Source organism: Eptesicus fuscus, chromosome 4 (assembly GCF_027574615.1).
Source record: "Eptesicus fuscus isolate TK198812 chromosome 4, DD_ASM_mEF_20220401, whole genome shotgun sequence".
NCBI lineage: Eukaryota > Metazoa > Chordata > Mammalia > Chiroptera > Vespertilionidae > Eptesicus > Eptesicus fuscus.
The window spans coordinates 14,296,531-14,318,227 of NC_072476.1; the positions used below are offsets into that span (position 1 = coordinate 14,296,531).

Sequence of the window (21,697 nt, forward strand, 5' to 3'; positions counted from 1 at the left end):
TAATAGTGAGTGTGGTAGATGAAATTTAAAGTCAGGGAATTTGGCTTCAGGATCTATCCTATATAATAAAGATGTAACATGCAAATGGTCGTTACACAGTGAAGCATAACAACCGACCGCGTAATGACCAGAACACAGAACAGCAGGAGGGTGGGGCAGCGAGCTACAAGCTGGCGGAAGAGAGCTACAGGAAGGGGCAGGGCAGCAAGCTATGGGGGGGAATGTGGGGGGGTGGGTGGAGGGAGCTACAGGAGGGTGGGGCAGTGGGTGGAGAGCTATAGGAGGGCGGCAGCGAGCTACTGGCTACAAGTGGGCAGTGGAGAGCTAGAGGAGGAGGCAGGGCAGGGGGAAAGGGGGCACGGGGGAAGCTACAGGAGGGCGGAGCAGCGGGCGGAGAGCTACTGGAGGGCGGCAGCGAGCTACTGGCGCACGGATTCGTGAGCAGGGCTACTAGTGTTATTATAAGTAAGTTCAATGAAAGTAAGAACTTCACCAATTTTGTTTACTTTATATATCCCATGCTGGGAACCATTCCTGGTAGTTGGTGTTCAATATTTATTGGAGAAATGAACACGATAAGGGCCTTGTTTATTTTTCACGCTGCTTTATCTCTAGACACTTGTTGAATATAGGGGTTTGGGTAAAAGAGGTCTAGTGCAGTACTGCCAAAAACAATTTTCTGCCATGATGAACATGTCCTATACCTGTACTAATACTATAGCCAATAGTCACAAGTCTACCATGGAGCACCTGATAAGTGGCTAGTGTGACTGAGAAACTGAATTTTAAATTGTATTTAATTTAAATGTAAACGGTCACCTATGACTAGGGGCGGCAAAACTTTAATGACTTGCCTAAGACCAAAATGACAGATGAGAGTAAGGCAGAGAACACAGCTCTCCACCTAGCACTAACCAAAGGCCTTGACTCCTAAATCAGTGCTTTCTGTACTAGTCTGGGATTTTAGGAGAGACATGGGACTGACAGTTTTATTCTGTCAGGGTGCTTTGTGCCCAGAGTTGTAGTTCTCAGCTAGAGACTTGGACAGATGTCTAGACACAAACCCAGCCTCTGCTTGCCTGCATGTAATTGACACCCCCACTATCAAGATCAGCCTTTTCCGTTAATCGTTACAGGATAGGAGATTATGGTCCAGAATGGCAATCATCTGGGACTTTGCCCAGTTATCAGCCTACACTACTGCTCTGTTTCACAGAGGAGCTCGCCAGCCAAATGACAATTACTATAGCAACACAATACTCTTTTTAGACCACAGGATATATCAGATCATAAGGTATACCAAAATTCCAAACCCAAGCAGATTTCCTATATCTCTGAAGATGCTTAATTAAGATCAATGGTGAGAACTGAAATCGCCATGTGTCCCCAGCACCATTAGCCACGCTTTTTCCTTTCCTGACAAATCCTTCATTAGAGTCCAGGCCTAGCATGGAGACCTGGTAGAAAAAAAACTCCTAAAGATCAACAGCAGGTAGAACTCCTGGATGGAGACCTGGCTCTGAGAACAGCGGTAAAAATGTTACTCTCCCCGTACCCCCAATTACTAATTCAGACCAAGGGGTAAACTGTTTTTTTACTGTGAGAAATTCCTCCCAGCAAGTCTGGCAGCAGTCTTGCGGTTGCACTCACTGCACAACAGGCTACTGCTGAAAAATACCAGTGCCCTCACTGCACAACAGGCTACTGCTGAAAAATATCAAAGGAATGACGTTTACACCCAGTCAGTGTGGCTAAGTGGTTGAGCGTTGACCTATGAACCATGAGGTCATGGTTCAATTCCTGGTCTTGGCACATGCTCTGGTTGTGGGCTTGATCTCCAGTGTGAGGTATACAGGAGGCAGCCAATCAATGATCCTCTCTCATCATTGATGCTTCTATCTCTCTCTCTCCCTCTTCCTTCCTCTCTGAAATCAATAGAAAAAAAAATCCTATAAATAAAAACATAATATGCAAATTGACTAAATGGAGGAACGATTAGTTGCTATGATGTGCACTGACCACCAGGGGACAGACGCTCAACGCAGGAGGTACCCTCTGGTGGTCAGTGTGCTTCCACAGGGGGAGCGCTGCTCAGCCAGAAGCCCTGCTCACGGCTGGGCTGGCGAGTGCAGCAGTGGTGGGAGCAGTGGTGGCAGGAGCCTCTCCTGCCTCTGCTGCAGGAGGGTGGTAAGGAGTGAGGGGTCCCAGACTGCGAGAGGGTGCAGGCCAGGCTGAGGGATCCTCTCCCCCCCAGTGCACTAATCTCATGCACAGGGCCTTTAGGTGTGTGTGTGTGTGTGTGTGTGTGTATGTGTATGACATTTATCACATGCATAATGTGTTGCAGGCACTATCTTAGGTGCTTTGCTTGTGTTACTCATTTAATTCTCACAACAAATGTAAGGGGCAGGTATCCTATATAATGAAGAGCTAATATGCAAATGGTCATCACATCCTTGCGCCGGGCCAAGGGACCTGAGGCCGGGTCTGGGGGACCTGAGGCTGCACCTCCCGCCCTGCAGGGCTTGACAGGGGTGGGGCCAGCTGGGTCTGGGTCTCGCACGATTTCTAGGCGCATGCGGGTGGACAGGGACTTAACTCTGGGTCCTGCGGTGCAGCGCGCCCCAGACTCTGATATGAGGGAGATTTTCATATACATTTTACTAATGTTCTTTCATCTCTGACACTTGTATTATAGAGAAAGGGCAAACAGCAATATTAAAATATTTCCTCTAATTAATTCCCTTTTATTATTTATTTATTTATTTATTAGTTTGGAATGCTTTATTCATTTAGTCAACACAACAGCCCATTTTACAGATGAGATTAAATAAACGGCTAAGGTCACCTAAAGCGAGTAAATGATGTAGCAAGACAAGAAAACGCCAATCTCTTGCCTGCTATGACCTGTTATACTCCCTCTCTACGAAAAAAATTAATAAACTCACAAACAATTACAAACAGGTGAAGTGTATCAAGTAAGTAAAACGGTGCTAAGGGATGGGGAGGTTCTCTTAAGGAGGACCTGTTTGGAAAGGAAAGGATATGATATCTAAGCTGAGACCCGAACAGGCTGGCACGAGTTTGGGGCGAGAATGTAACAGTGCAGGAGCTAAACGAATCCTCGACTTCGAGGTTGGGTTTATCCTCAGGACAAGGGAGAGGACACTAAGCAGACTGAGTGATACGATTTAACTAATGACTTGTGAGCACTTTGGCTGCTGACTGAAGAACAGATTCGCGAATTAAGCGAAATGAAACAGTATCAATTAGACCACCGTACATCAACATCAGCTGGATACTGGAACCAGCAAGAACCGACTCCAACCTCTCCCACCAGAGTTTGGAAGGGAATACACCCCAACCTGTGCTGAGGGCGCTGCTACTTCGACCTGGACCCACTCCCAGTCCCTACAGCAGCGTGACAACCTCCCACCCCCCTCACCTGCAATTGGAGAAACTAAAGCGGAACACTCAGGTTCCCAGGTTCAGAGCCGCTCTTTCGGACACCAACGGGCCTTCTAATTAATTCCCTTTTAATGTGCACAAATTTTGTGCACCGGGCCACTAGTCTTTAATATTCCCAATGATCAGACGAGGAAACCAAGGCAAAGGTAGCTGATCAAGATCACACAGGTATAGCAAGTCATGGAGTCATGATTCAAACTCAAGGCCCTCCTCCTAACTTCTCCTTTATACTTCCCTTTTATCCAAAAAGAAGTAATTTCTCTCCAGAGCCAGCAGAAGAGTTGGCGAGATCCACAGCTTAAAGACACCAGACAGTGTGAATTTGGAGAATAGTATAAAACCTGATGGCCCAGATTCCTCTGGGTCCCTGAAAATAAATTCAACTAGATCAAATTAGATCAAACCCCCTAAGAAGTTTTTCACACACTGCAGCCAGCAATTTTCAAAACCTTCTCTGCCTTTGGCTGGCATTTCCCTATACTCATGATAACCTAGGGCTGTCCCCACCACTACAGTCAGTCTCATCCACTCTCAGTCTTAGGTCATTTGACAGCAAGACAGACCTTCTCTAACACGGAGTTCACACTGGCAGCCCACTGGCTGAATTTGGTGCAGAGATGTTCCTTTGGAATAAGTATTTTAAAATTATGAGTTAGCTACTAACATTTAAAATTGAAACATTTCACATAAAAACTTGTATTTCCAGCTTCTTTTGAGAAAAACCAGACGATCTGGCAAAAGTTGGCTGGAACTCAATAGGCAGAGCATAACCTCCCCGGATCACCAGCCACTGCCACCCCTAATGCTCTCAGCATGGAGGCAGGGCAGGGCCGTGGAACCTACTGCTTGAGCCATTTCTTCTTGCATCAGTGGGCTCCACTCACTTCAATTACTGTCTGGTCTTGCTGGTATCTGAATTTGCAAGTCTTGATCTGATATCTAGCATTTCATCACAGCCTCATCATCCAACTGTTTCTGCCAGCCATCTGGCTTCTACCCCCTTGATCCTGCTCTCACAATTACCCGTGTTAGACAAGACTACCTACTTCATCTTAACACATTGTGGACCAGTAGTTTTATTGCTAGCTTTACCCAGTGGCCAGATAAGTTTCTATTGAACGAGTACAAAAAACATTTTACATAGCCGAAACCGGTTTGGCTCAGTGGATAGAGCGTCGGCCTGCGGACTCAAGGGTCCCGGGTTCGATTCCGGTCGGGGGCATGTGCCTTGGTTGCGGGCACATCCCCAGTGGGGGGTGTGCAGGAGGCAGCTGATTGATGTTTCTCTCTCATTGATGTTTCTAGCTCTCTGTCTCTCTCTCTTCCTCTCTGTAAAAAATTAATAAAATATATTTAAAAAAAAAAAGAAAAAAAAAAACATTTTACATAAATGTTAAAGGCACACTTTAAAATTAAATACCCATTGCATTTTGAAGTTATTTATTACATATTTTTACAAGCTAATATCTTTTTAAAGTATGATACTTTGTAAAACACTGTATGTGTCACCTTTCAAACATTTTGGCAAGCCTCTATTTGTTCGAATTTTTCGCAAACTCTTGTTTTATGTAGTAATAAAGTTTCTGCGATTGAAATGCTATTGTAATAGTTAACTTGTTATATATGATGTCCCAATTCCAGACACGGCCGAAGTAGTGACAGAATAGAGTCATTCAACTTTTTTCCTTCACCTGTGTTAAGTTTCCATATTGCAAATATACTCAGTCTTGCTCTCACATACCATTCTTACAAGTAAACCATATTTAATAATTTTAGCTGGGTTGTAATTCGAAATAGAAGACATCCTCTCCAAGGAATGATGCCTTCATCTAATGATAATTCTCACATAGGTTTATATATTGTTTGAAATTTACTAATAAAGTGGTCAAGTACAGATTGAATTTTAAATAGCCTGGATGAAGATTTAGTCATGTTTGCACTGTCATTGAAATGCCAGTAAGTCCAGATTTGTTCAAAACAATTTCAACTCATTGTCTGAGGAAATACTGGAACAGCTGGAACTGAATTAGTAGACCAATATTCTTTCCAAGTATCCTTTCGAGTATGCCCCATTAGCACTATAAGTCCTAAAAAATTTCTCATATCTGTTTGAGTAATAGGAGACCACTTTATTGCTTTCAAAATTTTGTGCTTTCCCAAATTTTGGTTATAATATATGTCCGATGGATGACAAAATAGTTAAACAGGTCGCCCTCAAAAATCAAGTTGGTGACTTCAATGATGTTCCTAGAATCAGACGGTATAACTGTAACCCCAGAACTACCTTCAAATTTTTCCAAATTAGGTTGAAAGTCCTCTTTTGACCAATCATTATCTCGGCAACCAAGACGCAAATTACACTCAAAATCATGTGTGAAACTGTTCAAATTTTCAGGTTTGGAATCACTTGAAATGACTATTTTTTGCCTTTTTCAAGGAATAACTATATCACTGCCACTTCAAAGCTTTCATCACTTTCACTTGGAATACCTGATAAATTGTCAGCAAATATATCCAGAATTTTACCATGTTCTTCGTCACTATCCATGGTTGCCGAGCACTTAAAAAATATCAAATTGATATAAAAGTTATTTTTATTACTAACGACAAGCGACTAATCACTTTGAATTCCTTTTGTAATTTTTATTTATTTATTTTATTTACTTACATATATTTTATTGATTTTTACAGAGAGGAAGGGAGAGGGAGAGAGTTAGAAACATCGATGAGAAAGAAACATGGATCAGCTGCCTCCTGCACACCCCCTACTGGGGATGTGCCCGCAACCAAGGTACATGCCCTTGACCGGAATTGAACCTGGGACCCTTCTGTCCACAGGCCGAGGCTCTATCCACTGAGCCAAAACGGTTAGGGCCCTTTTGTAATTTTTAACTTCAGCGAATGTGTCTCTCTAAATGACAACAATGGGCCTAGTCGGTTTGGCTCAGTGGATATAGCATCGGCCTGCAAACTGAAAGGTCCCAGGTTCGATTCCGGTCAAGGGCACATGCCCAGGTTGTGGGCTCGATCCCCAGTGGGGGAGTTGCAGGAGGCAGCCGATCAATGATTCTCTCTCATCATGGATGCGTCTATCTCCCTCTCCCTCTTCCTTCCTCTCTGAAATCAATAAAAATATATTTTAAAAAATGACAATAATGAAAAGCCGAGAATTCTCGTGATTGGCCACAAGTCTTAGGACAGAAACCATGAGAAGTCTCGTGATCCATCCCCAATAAGTTAAATTCTCCTCCCTTGGCATCCAAGACTTGACAAAAAATCATTACAAGAAGGAGAGAGGTATGTTATTTCTCCATTATTTCATTTTGCTAACTTCTTCCCACCCTGAACTACAGGCACTCTTACTGCAAAGCTAACTACTGCCCTTGACTCTTCTCCCTCCTTTACTTTCCCAAACATAAACCCCATCTAGTCTCATGGATCCAACATTCTTTCTACACATTTGCTTCCCACATCTACATTTCTGTCCAGCAACTCCAAGCTGCTCTGGTGGTCTAGGCATCAGCTAGCTCCTCCTGACTCTTCTGCTCTTAAGAAAGGCATCACCATTTCCCCAGGCACAAACTTGAAATCATCTCTTTCCCTTTTCTCATTCATCCCCTTTATAACCAGTTGCCAATCTTACAAACTCTTTCTCTGAAGTGCCTCGCACAGTTACTTTCAATGTCTGCTATCACCCCCTTAGAATAGCTCCTTATGTGAACACACACCTGAATTAGCCTACTAATTGGCTTTGAGCCTTTCTTCTCTGCCCTCCATGAGATTACTAATGCATAGCTTGGAGCACACCGCCACCTCCATACCCAGCTCAAACAACTTTATGACCCTCTACTGACTTCATGACAATACACCACCACTTAAGTAGACCATAATGCTCTCCACAATCCAGTGACAACCTACTTTTAGCTTTCTGCTCTCCTTCCTGTCCTCACCCTGTACTGAGAATATCCACACTGACATTAAGCCCCACGTGAACTATGCCCTCCACCTCTGGAATGCCTTCCCTTCTTTCTTGCTATGCCCCTTCCAGTGCCAGCCCTTGCACACTGCTCAGATGGACCATTCTTCTGACTTGAGCATTTAGTTGAATGCATGATTCTTTGCTGTCTTGTGTTCCTATTTCACACCTGTGCATCCAGGCTGCATATCTCCCCTGATCTGAAGGATTCTTTAGGACAACCTTAGTACAGGACTCTGTGTTCACTCAATGAACTGAACCATATTGTAAAGCTCAACTCTGCTGCATACAAAAGAAAGTTACTAATCCCAGAAGCTGCAGAGATAAAACAAACCTTCTCATCCTTTGGGGGCCGACCCCGTTTCCGGGGACTCTGCTCTTGGGCTCTTTTCAGAGAGGACTTGGAGCCTCTCTCTGAAGAGCCTGATGACACCCTCTTCTTTCCTTCTCCCATGTTCTTCTTCACCTTCCCTTCAGACAGGCTAAGCTTGCGCTTCTCATCACCTGAGTTTGGCCTACTTCTCTCCTCACTGGAATTACGCCGATTCTTGTCATCAGCAGAATTGTGGGATGATGTCTGAAAGTTTAATAATAATAATGATAACCACCACAATTAGCCGCTGCCATCACCACCACCATCTACACGAGCCATGCCCTATGATGAGCACTTTACATGCATTATCTGCACAACAACCCTATGAAACAGGTCTGCTGTCATCCCCACTTACACTTGAGTAGATTAAAAATAAAAAATAAAAAAATCAAGTCACTTGCCCACAGTCTCAAAGCTAAGAAGTAGAATTTACACCCAGGCAGTGGATATATATCTCAGAGGCTGTGCTCCTAATCTCTGAACTATGAAAGGAGAAAAGACTTGTGCTACACTCAGATACTTCTCCTGAGTCCAAGTGACTTTCCCAAGAGCAACAATCTATTCCAGAAAGGTCAGCCGCATGCATGGAGCTTCAAGCTGATTACCAAAATGCTGATACCTCAGAATTGAAGTAGCTCTTTTTCTACTGGCATTTCATAAGAATAGAGTTTCGAATTAGGGTGACATTTAATCTGCTAGTTAGTATGCAAAAATAACCGGTCTGACATTGGCATAAATCAAGAATCATGGAGTTTCTCACCTGGTCTTTCCCTTTGGCTCTCCTGAGGAACTCTTCCACAGCATCCACAGCTTGCTGGAATCGTTTTCCCTTGTTAATCTTTATCATTTCCTCCTTATGTGCATGGTATGGCTTTAGCTGTTCCACTTTGATCCAGGCACTAGCAGAAAACACACATAGAAAGGGTATGATCCACACTTCCTATGCCAGATATCAAAGACCTCACCCTAGCAGAATGCAATGAAAATATCCATTTGCTTTCATTGGACTTTGAAACAGGCCTGCCATTTTTTCAAAACATATTATCGACCACTTCAAGCTCTTGAGCCGGAAAGTATGTTTTCTTGGAACAAGCCAAGCAGAAGAAAAATCAGAATATCCTCCAAATGAAATCACTGTGTCATATGTTATTTCCACCCCTATTCACCTTCCTTCTACACTCAACCACACACACCATGACACTTGCTCTCAGGACAGAGGAAACCTGGAGCTGCTCTCCCATTTTCACAACACAGTACAGATGGCCACATATGGATCCCGGGAAATCAGGGCACCTGGAAGCATCGCCATCAGCAACAACCTAAACCAGATTGATGACCTGTCAATCAACTCAGAATCAGGGATATGAGGGCTAAAGAAATGCAACATCTAAAATCTTCTGCTCTTACAGATATTTGTAGCTGTGGAGCCTATATTTGTTCATAAATGATTGTATCCATGGCTACTAGACCACACAAAACATGTGACACATGGCTTGGAATGAGGGCAGCAGCACAAAGGGAGGCCTTTAAAAACAAGATTCTATTTGCGATTAAAGGTAGAAAAACATACTCTTCTAATATTTAATTTTTAATTACTACCATCCGTGCATAACATATGAAAGCGAAAAAAGCTCTCCATTGTCAATTCTGGAATATCTGACCAACCACACTTACCATCTAAACAATTCAGCCTCAGCTGACTTTCTGTGGTTTCCCGACCACTGCCCTAAATGACAGTTTCACAGTATAAAGGAGAGAATTTTACAGGCTTGGCAAGGTAACAGCTAATTTATATGTTTTACCTTATAACACTCAAAGGTTTCATAGTATACCCTTCAGAAAAAGTGGGTCAGGTTAAGGATTTAGAAACTGGGCTACCACACTAACTTAGGGTTCTTTCCATTAGAGAAAGCTAGAGAATTTTCATTAGTAACTAGAGGCCCGATGCACGAAATTCGTGCAAGGGGCTCGGCTCTCACAGACCCAGCTGGACCTTGCAGCCCGGGTTGGCCCTAGCAGCCCCGGCCGGCCCTCCCAGCCTCGGTTGGCCCTCCCAGCCCTGGCTTCGTCCAGAAGGTTGTCGTTCTGCTATTCGGTCTAATTAGCATATTAGCTCTTTATTATATAGGATAGTAAAAGTGCTAACTTCTGTACATAAAAATAGTGCTACCAACCCACCAACAGCTTTGGGTGTTGTGCTAATGATTGTGACAGTGGGTCTGTACAAACACAATAGCCCTGGGACCATAAACCTGCAAGTAGGACAGCAAACCAGGACTAGGCAAGTTACCTATGGGTAAACAAAACTAGACAGAATGGATGATGAAAGGGGACTCAGCCCTAGCTGGTCTGGCTCAGTGGATAGAGCCTGGGTCTTCGGACTGAAGGGCCCTGGTTCGATTCTGGTCAAGGGTACGTGCCCGGGTTGCAGGCTTGATCTCTAGTAGGGGGCGTGCAGGAGGCAGCCAATCAATGACTCTGTCATCACTGATATTTCTCTCTCTCTCTCTCCCCACCCCCCCCACACCCTTCCTCTCCTTTTCTGAAATCAATACAAGTATATTAAAGAAGAAAAAGAAAGGGGACTTAGACACTGGTCTCACTGCAGAGAGCTTCCACTGGATGAAAGCTCTTGTGACCAATTCATTTTAAAGTTTGAAATCTGACACAATGAAGCTAAGTGGGTCCGATCTACAGGAAGACAAACTGGAATTAAATTTCAACCCCATATTGTCTGGCAAGTATACCACTGACTGACTTTCTTGCCTCTCCTCGCATATACTGGTAGTGTTTCGAAGGACAGACCATCAGAGCAATCAGATACAAAGCCAGGCACGCCCTGAAAAGCCAGTTAAGCTGTTATACCAACTGGCGGCTCAAATATGACACAAGTATCAGTAATGAAGCTTAAAAGAGCCACAAACCTCAAGACAGGCCTCTTCCTTTTCTGAGCTTCAGTCAGAAGCTGAGAACTGCACAAGTTCCAGAAAAAACCCAATGGAATGGTTTTGAAGGAGCCCTTGAGGTGGGACAACATACTCCGAGAATCCTAATTCCTAACCCCCCTCCCCACATTAACCTTTGATTCAGAGTAAGTGGAAGGGTAAGGCTATCTGTGGAGGAAGCACCAATAAATCCACACCTATGTTTTTATTGAAGCATTTTACTGATTTCTGCCAGGAGAACAATACAGTAAAAATTCCATTCAACCTAAAGACTGGCATTTAAGATAGTAAAACGAAATTTTCCTCTATGATCATCTTTGAAAAGGGCTTGCTAAATGAACTGACAGCATAAATATGACTTTAAAAAGATAAATGCAAAAAGTTAATCTACTTAAGAATCAATCAGTTGTTGGAAAGCATCCTGCCACATTAGAAAAACAGTGAATAAAAAACCAGCCCGCCAGAGCTCCAGGAAGATTACTTCATGAAAGCAAATCAAACTGAAATCCCTTTGGCTGTCTGAATAGAATTTTTTCTCTAAAGACTGTAGTACTGCAAAACCCTCTCTGTTTCCGTAAAGAGGGTTTGCTTTTCAGCAGGAGCTTCAATAATGCACCACTCTCCTATCCACTGAGGCTCATCAAGAGGGCCTGGCATGCAACTGGTGCTCAATAAATAATCACAGGGTAAATGATGCCTTCCAGGCACATTCAGGGTGACTCTGGTTAAATGTTGTAAGGCTTTAGTGGCTGTTTGTGGTTGTTGCTGTTGTATAGTATATTTTTTTTAGTGACTGCTGTTTGTTTCCTTGATAGAAGCTGTAACTTGTGATTTCCCTTATGTCATTCTCCCAATGCCTAGATGGAGCTGGACCTTTTCTGTCCAAGTTGCTATAGGTTGGGAAGTCATAAAAATCAAGCTTAGTCAAGTTGCATCTAAAGCATGTGCCTTTCATGTAAAAGAAAGTTAATTACATATTGTTTGTAGAAGTAAACACCTAAAAACAAAGTAGCTAGCGATCAGCGAGGTCATTACAAAGTACAAAATGGAAGGTCCCTTAAGATATTTGGCTAAGTGGAAAAAGTAAGATATAGAGCAGTGTGTAGTATTCTACCACTTGTGCAAAAAAGAGGAAAAAGGCCCAAGTCAGTGTTGCAAAGTGGTCAAAGTGTTGGCCTGCACACTGAAGGGTCTCAGGTTCAATTCCGGGTCAAGGACACGTACCTGGGTTGCAGGTTCCCTCCCTGGTCGGGGCGTGTGCAGGAGGCAACCAGTTGATGTGTCTCTCTTACATCTCTCTCTCTCTTTTCCTCCATCTCTTTCCCCCCTCCTCTCTCCCTTTCTTTCTCTCTGTAAATCAATGTGAGGATTAACTAAACAAAAACAAAAACAAAAATGATGAAAAAGGAACACGTAGCTTCTTGATTATACACACACTATCTCTAGAGGGCTATGCCATAAAAAACACTGATGACTTACAGGCAGGGAACTGGGTGGCTGAGGGACAGAGATGAATGGAACCCTTTCACTGTTTATAGCTTGAGTTATTTTGGTAACTATAAAGGCATACTATCTTTAAAAAACATCAAATCAATAAAGACCTCTGCTGTAGCACAAGGGCTATTCTGACTGCCCAGAGAGTTTTTCCTATTATTTCCTTGTTTATGGGGTTTCCTCAGGTGGGTAGTAACTGCTTGGATGACTGTCAGATGAACTGTAGTATGGTCAAGAGCAGCTAACTTACCCTGGTATTCTGATATACCTCCTACGAAGTCGTTTCATTTGTGATTATAAACCTTCCACTTAGCCACCTTCAGATTACACACTACACTCAAAATGAATTTAAAAACATCACATTTTTGCCCTGCCTGGTGTGGGTTGCAGGTTCAATTCCTGGTCAGGGCACATACCCAGGTTGTGGGTTCGATCTCAGGTCAGGGAGTGTATGGGAGGCAACCGATTGATGTTTCTCTCTCTCAAATCAATAAAGAATATCCTTGAGTGAGGATTAAAAACAACAACAAATTACATTTTCAAAAACTTCCATAATTCTGACCTGCTCTCCTCTTAAAATTAAAAATCATACCATGCAGCTACCATATTCAAGATGCCAGTCCATGAACAATCTCAAACACCCTCACATATGTGTCTCAGACTTTGCACAGACACAATGACTTGGGTGGGGGTGAGGGAAGGAGAGAGAACACATGCAACCATAGTCCAAAGGTGAGGATAAGAAGAGGATCAGAAAATGTGGGATCACTTCTCCATCTGGAATTGGTGAGTAGCACATTTTAAATAATTTCTAAGCTCACCACTCCATACCATTGAAAAAGGCTAAGTATCCTGAGGTATTAGAGCTTCAAATCCAAGCCATTCAGAAATCAAGATACCCCCCAAAACCACAAACAACTCAAAAAACAAAACAACCAAGAACCACACACACACAAAAATAATAAAAAATTTGTTAATTTCAAGCAATGATTATCACAGAGACATCAACGAAGTCTTGCAGATAAGATAAAGATTTTGTTCTTAAAACTTGAAAACATTCCCAAAAGCTGGGTGAGATTTTTAAGCTGCCTGTCTACACCAATACTGCCAGTTGCATTTTTTGGTGCCATTTTCTATAATTTGAGTGCATGACACATGCTCCTGCCTCAGCCACCAAAGAAGTCACCTGTAGGATGGGAGCTGGGCTGGTGCTAGGTGAGGTCACCTGTAGGATGGGAGCTGTGCTGGTGCTAGGAGAAGAATCTACTCAGTATTCTATGTCTAGCCCTGGCAGAAGGACACTGCTTGCCTCAATTCTTCAACTATTACACGGCGTTATATGTAGTAAAAGTGGGTCAATCAGTTGCCAGGTGAAAGAAAAAGGGATGCTTAGATGGTTCCAATCTGTTATGCTCTGAGCCACAGATTTTTCTAGAAGAATTATTTGAGTACTCACTCAGACAGCTCACATCCAGCCTGTCCCACGTTCTATCTGGCTTGATGTAAAAGTACCTCAGGCTGACATGACTTAAAATCCACAAACCTCCTGCCTCTTAGTTTCCACATCTACCACTATAGATGGAAGTTTCTGAAAATGTAATTTTTTTGTTTCTGTTGGTTTTGAGCACCTACAGACTAAATAAACTCCCTTCACTCTGTCATCCACAGTCACTGACCAAACGTGTAAACTCTGAGCTCAGTTTCTACTTCGATGGGCAGCCACCTGTCCAAGGTGGGCCCTCATGTGCCTGAGATTTAATCTTTGGTTGTAGCCACCTGGTAGAGTTGACAATTATATTAAAGTTATTTTTCCCTCTATATTTCCATGAAACAGAAAACAACTGTGGGCAATTCCCATTGTGGCCATCCAGCCTTGGAGAGTCGAATCCAGCCATCTTACTAAGTCCTTCACTTCACTCGGGAGGCTGGTTAGGAAAATCTGGCCCTCTCTTCCTAACAGTGGGATGTCAACAAAACAGTTTAGATATTTTGGCAGAGGAAGGGAGAAAGAAAAATCAAGTTTCTAAAAGATTGAAATCCTTGTTTATCTTAAGGAGTTACTTTTTAAAAAAAAGTGTTTTTATTGACTTTAGAGAGAGAGGGAGAGGGACAGAGAGATAGAAACATTAAGTGTTTGTCTCTTGCACACCCCCTACTGGGGATCAAGCCTGAAAACTGGGCATCTGCCCTGACCAGGAATCAAACCGGTGACCTCTTGGTTCATGGGTTGACGCTCAAACACTGAGCCACCCCGGCTGGGCTCTTTTTACTCTTTAATAAAGGTCCTTGCTAATATAAAAAATCCCATCTCTATATATTTTCTCCATAAGTAGTATAACAGTTTTGAAACTGAATACCTGTAACTGAATCCTATATTCCTCAGGAGTACAGGAATAGCCCCACTGGGTCAGGCCATGTCGACTGTGGTCAGGGCCCAATCACCAGAGGAGCCTCAAATCTAGAATGTGCCTGACATCAAGTATTAAAGGTGAAATAGAGACCAGCTTCTTCTGAAGCTCTTATGGCTTTGCCCTTCACAAAGTAGTTCTTATCCCTAAAAAATTCACTTGCATTTCTTTTCTAAACCACCTCTTAAACGTTTCATATTGTACTCCTTATACATGTCCTAAACAGTCATATGTTTATTATACTCATGGGGCCACTTGTTGAAACATTTGAGAGGTTTATGAACAAGTCAGTGTTTACCTCCTTACGGTCACTTATTATTTCATCCATTTGGATTGTGCTTTTTTCAGTCTTTGCCTTTTCACATTAAAGAGTCCTACTCTTCTGTCTGATTTGGTCCCCTTTCCTGGTCTTGACAAGTTCCTCCTCCAGATCCCTTTAGGAGCATGGACTGGACTGTACAAGTACTCTTGGAGGTGCACAGTATAGTTTTTACATAAAGATGGGAGGATGTAAAAATAAGAAAAAAAAAGAAAAAAAGTGGAACAATGTATTGTGTTCAAAGCCTTTTTGGTCAGAAGAGCAGACCTGCTGATGTCCTTAGGAATTTCCAACTTTCAGGTGACTTTCTTTTCAAACACTTTCTTTTCTCTCTTATGGGCAGTCTGTGTCTGTCTCTCGCACATTTCCCCTACTGAAAGCCACCTGCTTCTTACCAGCTTTTTCTCTTGTAACAAGAGATCTATACCCTAACCCAGTGGTCGGCATTGTTGACTAATGAGTTTGCTGACCACTGTCATATACTACCCTTGACCTCTTTGCACACAATATGCCACAATTGCCTAATCCTCACAGCTTCCAACTACACAGTAACATTTAGTCTAGTCCAGGGGTCGGCAAACTCATTAGTCAACAGAGCAGCAAACCGCGGCTTGCGAGCCGCGGTTTGCCGACCACTGCACTAACCCGTTTGCTGAAAACCTGCTGTATATATCAAAACCACACTATGAATAAATGACACTACTTCTTTGTACAAGGTCAGGAGTATTATTCTTTTTTTTTTTTTTAATATATTTTATTGATTTTTTACAGAGAGGAAGGAAGAGGGATAGAGAGCTAGAAACATCGATGAGAGAGAAACATTGACCAGCTGCCTCCTGCACACCCCCTACCGGGGATGTGCCCGCAACCAATGTACATGCCCTTGACCGGAATCGAACCTGGGACCTTTCAGTCCGCAGGCCGACGCTCTATCCACTGAGCCAAACCGGTTTTGGCAGGAGTATTATTCTTACATGTAGATAAGGACGCAGAGTCCTAGAAAGATGAACTTGCCCAAATCAGAGTAGGTAAAACTGGTATATGAATGCAGGTTAGGCTGGTAAGAAATCTAGAGCTTTCCCCAAAGTAATTCACTGCTACCCAACAATCTGGGTAGTTCACCCTCAGATAATATAAAGACACTAAATAAAATATGCCTTAACACTGATCACTAAGAACCCTCCTCCCTTCAGAGAAGTGCTGTCGATTCTTACCCTTGTTTCCTCTCACGGAGTCAACTGCCTAGCCACAAAAAGATAACAGGTTAGTCCCACGGTAACTTAATTTTTAAATAGCTTTTTTATATGGAACTCTATCAAGGAAGTTTAAAAAGCTTAAAGATATTAAATCAAGCAGTTTCCCTGTATCCACTTGCTTATGAATCTCCTCAAAAAACTTTAACTCATTAGAAATCACATCATCAACACTACTGACACCATGAGGTTATTTTTGTGTTCAGTAAGTGCATCCTTTTCATTGGCTTCACTTGGCTGCCTGTTGAGTATGGCAATTCACTCAACTCCAATTTTCTGTGTTTTATCTGTAGTATTTCTTATACATAAGGACTAGTTTATTTTTCTAAACTTCCAGAACTTTAAAAAACATTATCATAAAAACACAAATGACTTTCAGGCTTGCCATAATCTGATTAGGTACCCACTTTCTATAGTTTTCATTTTTCTTTCATACTTGGTTAGCTAAACAAAGAAGTACACAAGTTAGGCCAACCATATTGCCACTGTCATTCCCAAGCACAAGTTCTTTTCTTTGTTAAGGATATTTTTTTCCATTGATTTTTAGAGAGAGTGGAAGGGAGGAGGAGATATAGAGACACATCAATTGGTTGCCTCCTACACGCGCCCCAACTATGGCCGGGGATTGAGCCTGCAATGAGGCACATGCTCTTGACTAGAATTGAACCCGAGACCCTTCAATCCACGGGCCAACCCTCCAAACACTGAAGCAAACCAGCTAGGTCCCAAGCACAAGTTCTTTACCTTAGACAGGAGCCTCTCTCTGCCCACATATCCAACTAAAAGCCCAGTTATTTATAGAATCCACTGCCTAGAATATCCTTACTGTTCCTGCCTACACCAATTCTATCCATCCCGAGTTTGATTCAAATTCCATCTCTTACATCAGCCTTTGACCTGGCCGTTCTCCACTGATCTCTATATATATTCTAGAGCCCTTTAATAATTATCTGAATCAGTCATTCTGCACTTAACCCCATCTTAAATGTTTATGTCTTTGTCACCTGAGTTCCTGGAAGACGGGCACCACAACATTCGCTTTCCAAGTTCCCTTCGGTGTCAAGCAATTCGGAGTGTGGTTGTACAATCAGCACTTGTTTTATGCATCAGGACAATCTTTCTTGTGAAATCCATGGCATACAAGAACATTCTCTCTTCCAGAGTGTCTCTGGCTCTCACAGCTCCAGGATAGTGACCCCTTTGAAATATTGCCATCAAAAGGCTGCTAAGTTGGTTTGTAAGAGAGAACTGGGGCTGGGTATATCAGTATATCTGTATGATGCCAGGCAAACGCTAAATCAAAATGAGTAAGCCCTCTGACACATAAACTCCTGAGCAAATGAAGAACACTGTTCAGAAGAGATTTTCCTATGGAATATTATATCTTGCTTTCTAGGAATGTGTATTTTAATCATTGGTATTAAATTATCAGAAAAGTCACATTTTCCTAACCCCAAATTACATTTTCCTGTAAGAATCATAGACAGAAATATAACTAAAGAAATAAAACCATCTAGCTAGACCTAGGTAATCAACTTGATGTAGTGATAAGTAAGTTAAACAAATCACTCAAGCAAATACATCTTCTTACCCTCATTGTGCTTTCCTATCAAAGAATCTCAAATTAATGGTTCTGATTTCAACTTAGGTCTGGTTAAAAAGCATTACTTTTACAATGTTAGAGTGAGCTATTCAGTCTTACAAAAGAAAGCAGATTAAACAATTACTTTAGATAAATATTTTAATATTCACTGTATATCTCATGCATGAGCCAAATGATAAACAGCCATTAACAGAGAACCAAATGTGGCCTTTATAAAAGGAACTGCCTATGGGATGGGTAAAGAGATGTGAGAAACTATCTCAATGTGATTATTATATTTAGAAGGTGGTGAGCCCTAGTTCTCACCTGACTGACATTGTTATTAGCCCAGGATAGTTTCCACAGGATAAGAATACCATCTTTTATTTAGGTATGAGGCCAGAATGATACACATCCTTACAGACTACAGTAAGGCTGAACTAGGGTTCCTAGAATATTCTCAAAGCAGCTCAGACCCAGGGCAAAAGCTAAAAAAAGGGAAAGGGAAAGTCTTGGTGAGTACTACTCACTGATCCTCTGTTCCAAAAAACTTTACAAAGAAGCATTTCTTCCCACGAGGTTTCTTCAAATCCTTGGGTGGATTAACAATCTGGGGGATAAAAGGGGAGAAAAAAGTTTTTTTTTCCATAGCTCAAAGCTGGTAAGAAAAAAAAAAAAAAAGGAATGTCTTAAAATAAAAACCCAGGGCCTAGAATATGTTTAGACGTGGCACTTTTCTACAGAAGTTCCCTGTATCAAACATGTAACCAGCACAGTGTTCAGTAGATAAAATTTCTTTTGAAATGGTCTTGTTTTAAAAGCAATTAAAATAAAGACCAACAGCCCCCCCTCACCCCGCCCCACCCAAAGTGACCCTGTAATCACTGAAGAAATGTAAAGGACACTTTTGAAAATATTTCAAGACAGGAAGAGTTGAGACAGGTAATAGTGACAATGAAAGTCAACTGAGGCACTGAAAATGCCATGCTGCAGAGACAGTCTAAAGACATTTCTTGGGCTCCTAGCAAGAGTATATAAACAGAACATTTGGAAAGCTATGATGGATCGCCTCTTGCAAAATTTGAAATGCCAACTTCTGCAAAGATGCACTGGAGCAGCACATATGGTAACATGGAAAGAAGATTTAAACTGAGTTGGGACAAAAATACTTTGCCTTTTCACTAACCTACATTTAGATTTCTCTCTTCCTGGAGAATTTATTTTCTTCTCCTTTTGTTAGATTTAAGTATAAAGCTAAATTCAAACTAGAATTGATTTCCAGAGTTAAAAGACTCCATCAAAACCATCTCTGATTCAAGAAATAAGCAATTACTGCAGATTAAATGACCTGGTTTATATATTGACTTTTCTAAATGAACTGATATTAGAGAAAAAAAAATTCTGATTGTTATTTAAATAGGCACAGTTTAATTCAATGTTAGAAACTGAGGGGAATGCATCTTACATTCTTCACCTCTTCAAACCCAACTTCAGATGTCTTCCCTTAGTTTAGTGGCAAGACACTCACCTTTCCCGGCCATGGAGGATACCGGCCGAGTTTCCCCCTAGAGAAAACACAGAGAGTCAGCATCTGCCTTGGAAAAGCTTGTCCACTTCCTTCAACCCACTCAATACGCAATTTATTTTCCTAAATCTCCACTTGCATCCTCAAGCGCCAGAACAAAAGCTGGCAAACAGGAGTTCTTAATCAGGCTTCCATGGATGGCCCAACAAGTCTAAACCCCTGAGAACTGGAATGCAAAATTGTACACATATGCGCATAAGGTGTGTGCATTCATCTGGCAACAAGGGATACAACAAAACCACCAAGAGTCACTTGTCTAGAGCCTCCCCTTGATGGGGGTGGGGGACAGTGTGCTCTGTAAACACAGACTTCCCCTCACAGTCTGGTTTAGGTCACCGCGAGACCAGTCAGTTTTGCCAAATGCTAATGGAAGCCTTCCTCTGGGTCAAGAAACAAGCTACGCAGCTAGAGAGGCGGCGACAGGCAGTCTTGGTTCGGGCGGTTGTCTGGGACACAGAAGCAGACTAGGAGAGGCACACAAGAAGGTACTGGTCACTGCCAAGCCTAAAGGAGAAGTGTCCCCTCCATTTCTTCACGGGGCAGCGCCATCAGTCCGGTTTCGACACCCCCGGCTGAGCCGCCCGCACAGGTCGGTTCCATCGCATCACGGGTTTTAACGGGTTTGCCCGGACGATATGGCCCCGCGGGCTCCCCACGAACCCCAGCAAGACCCAGAGGGAACCGGCGTCCGCGGCCGACGCCCTTCATAGTAACCGCCGGCGTCCGGTCTGGAGCGTAGCTCTCTCCCGGGCGCCCTCACGGCTCAGAGAGGAGCCCACCACGGCCACCCTCGGACTCAGTCCCCGGGGGCCAGGCTGCCCCTTCCGCCCGGCGTCATTCGCAGTGCCGGCACCTCATCTCGGCCTCTCCGTGGTCTGGAGCGCACAGAAAAGCAGCTCCTGGGCTGGCCCGCCAACTCCGCGCCCAGGGGAGCAGCGCCCCGGCGCACCTCGCTTGGCCCCGGCTGCCCGGACTCACCATACCAAGTCGCCGAGCCGCAGACTCACAGCCGCCATCTTACCACCCAACCACCACCGACGCACGGGTCGCCGGGAACCTTAGGTAGCCCTGGCACCGCCCATTGGAGTGCGCCCTGCCACGTGACTGGGAACGGCTGTCATCGGCCTAGCCGCTTCTCTGACGTCACCGCACCCGCCGGGGCTTATTGGCCGGGGAGAGGCACGTGACCAGGGCGCCGCTGTCTCCGCGCGCCGGAGCCCCAAGACTCCCGGCTCCTTCCCCCCCCCTCCCTCAGGCTCGTGACAACGAAGCACCCGCGGTCTGAGGCGGCGGCGAGGACTGAGCTGCTGACCGAGCGCGCGCGAGAGAGTCGGACCCGCCCCGCCCCCGGACCCTGGCCTTTGGCCCCTTCCTCCTGGGCGTTTCCGTTACGGCCGTTAGTCTCCCGCGGGCCCCGGGGCCGGCCGCATCGCCGAGCCGGCCGCTTCCCTGACGGAACTCGGCGCGGCCTGGAAGCCAGCCTCCGCCCGCTCCCGGGGCCCCGCGCCCAACGAGCTCTACGTGGCCGCGCCTGGAGGGCGACGCGGTTCTTCGGAGCGCGCTTTCTAACGGCTGCGTTCGGGAAGCGGCCCCCATCCCGAGCCCTCGTCCGCGCCGCAAGTTCTCACAGGGCATCAGTGCCGCCCGCCCCGAGGTCCCGAGTTATTCGACTTGTAGTCGGCGTCACTCCACTTCCTTCTGGGCCGGCAGGCGGCACGGCCGGCGAGGCTCCCCCGGGCGCTCCGGGACCCGGCCATGGGCCGCGGCGCTGGCCGGTCGCCCGCCGGGAGGCATGGCTCGGGGGCCGGCCGCTAGCAGCGCCGCAGTCGGGGCTCCCGGGCCGGCATGAGGACGGTCGCGGGGGGACGAATGCGGCCCGTGGGTCCGTAGGCTGCGTCGCGCCGGGGACAAAGGTGCGTGTCTTTGTCGGGACCGGGCTCTCACTTAAGCTGAGTTGTAGTTTGACACTTTTGGAGAAGTTAGGAGCAGGTTGTTTTGACAACAGGAAGGCAGATGCCAGTTGGTCGTAGTTTCAATACGTGAAAACTTAAAGCTGTTGAATGGGAACTAGAAACAGTTCAGCACAGCGACAGCCCAAACGTCAAAGTCCAGATAGAAAATAATAAATTTTCGTAAGGTCCCATTCCCAGTTGCAGACTCCACAGATTCTAAGACAAGGTTTTCCTTAACCTGGAACCTGATGCTTCTTGGGTTGCCGCCTGCTTGGAAAGGTGGAGGATCCACAGCTCCCATAGGCGGTTTTCTTAGACGGAGACTTTGGTGGAAGAGGTGCT

At 44.3% G+C, this 21,697-nt stretch overlaps 2 protein-coding genes across 5 annotated transcripts in view; one reads left to right on the forward strand and one right to left on the reverse strand.

Moving 5' to 3' along the window:
- Positions 1-20,475, reverse strand: part of GLYR1 (glyoxylate reductase 1 homolog) — a 47,824-nt gene extending 27,349 nt beyond the window's left edge. The window contains exons 1-5 of the mRNA XM_054714160.1: positions 20,382-20,475; positions 19,347-19,383; positions 18,349-18,428; positions 8,578-8,716; positions 7,779-8,021 (exon numbers count right to left, since the gene is read on the reverse strand). Coding sequence (XP_054570135.1) covers positions 7,779-8,021; positions 8,578-8,716; positions 18,349-18,428; positions 19,347-19,383; positions 20,382-20,419 — 537 coding nt within the window. The 5' untranslated portion in view covers positions 20,420-20,475. The remainder of the gene's footprint in view (positions 1-7,778; positions 8,022-8,577; positions 8,717-18,348; positions 18,429-19,346; positions 19,384-20,381) is intronic.
- A 124-nt stretch (positions 20,476-20,599) lies between these two features.
- UBN1 (ubinuclein 1) overlaps positions 20,600-21,697 on the forward strand; it is a 40,822-nt gene continuing 39,724 nt past the window's right edge. For 2 of the 4 annotated variants that reach the window (XM_028145597.2, XM_054714697.1), the window contains exon 1: positions 20,602-21,316. The gene's annotated coding sequence lies outside the window, so the exon portion shown is untranslated. Of the gene's footprint in view, positions 21,317-21,697 lie in introns of all 4 variants that reach the window. The other 2 variants (XM_054714696.1, XM_028145599.2) reach the window with 2 other exon arrangements.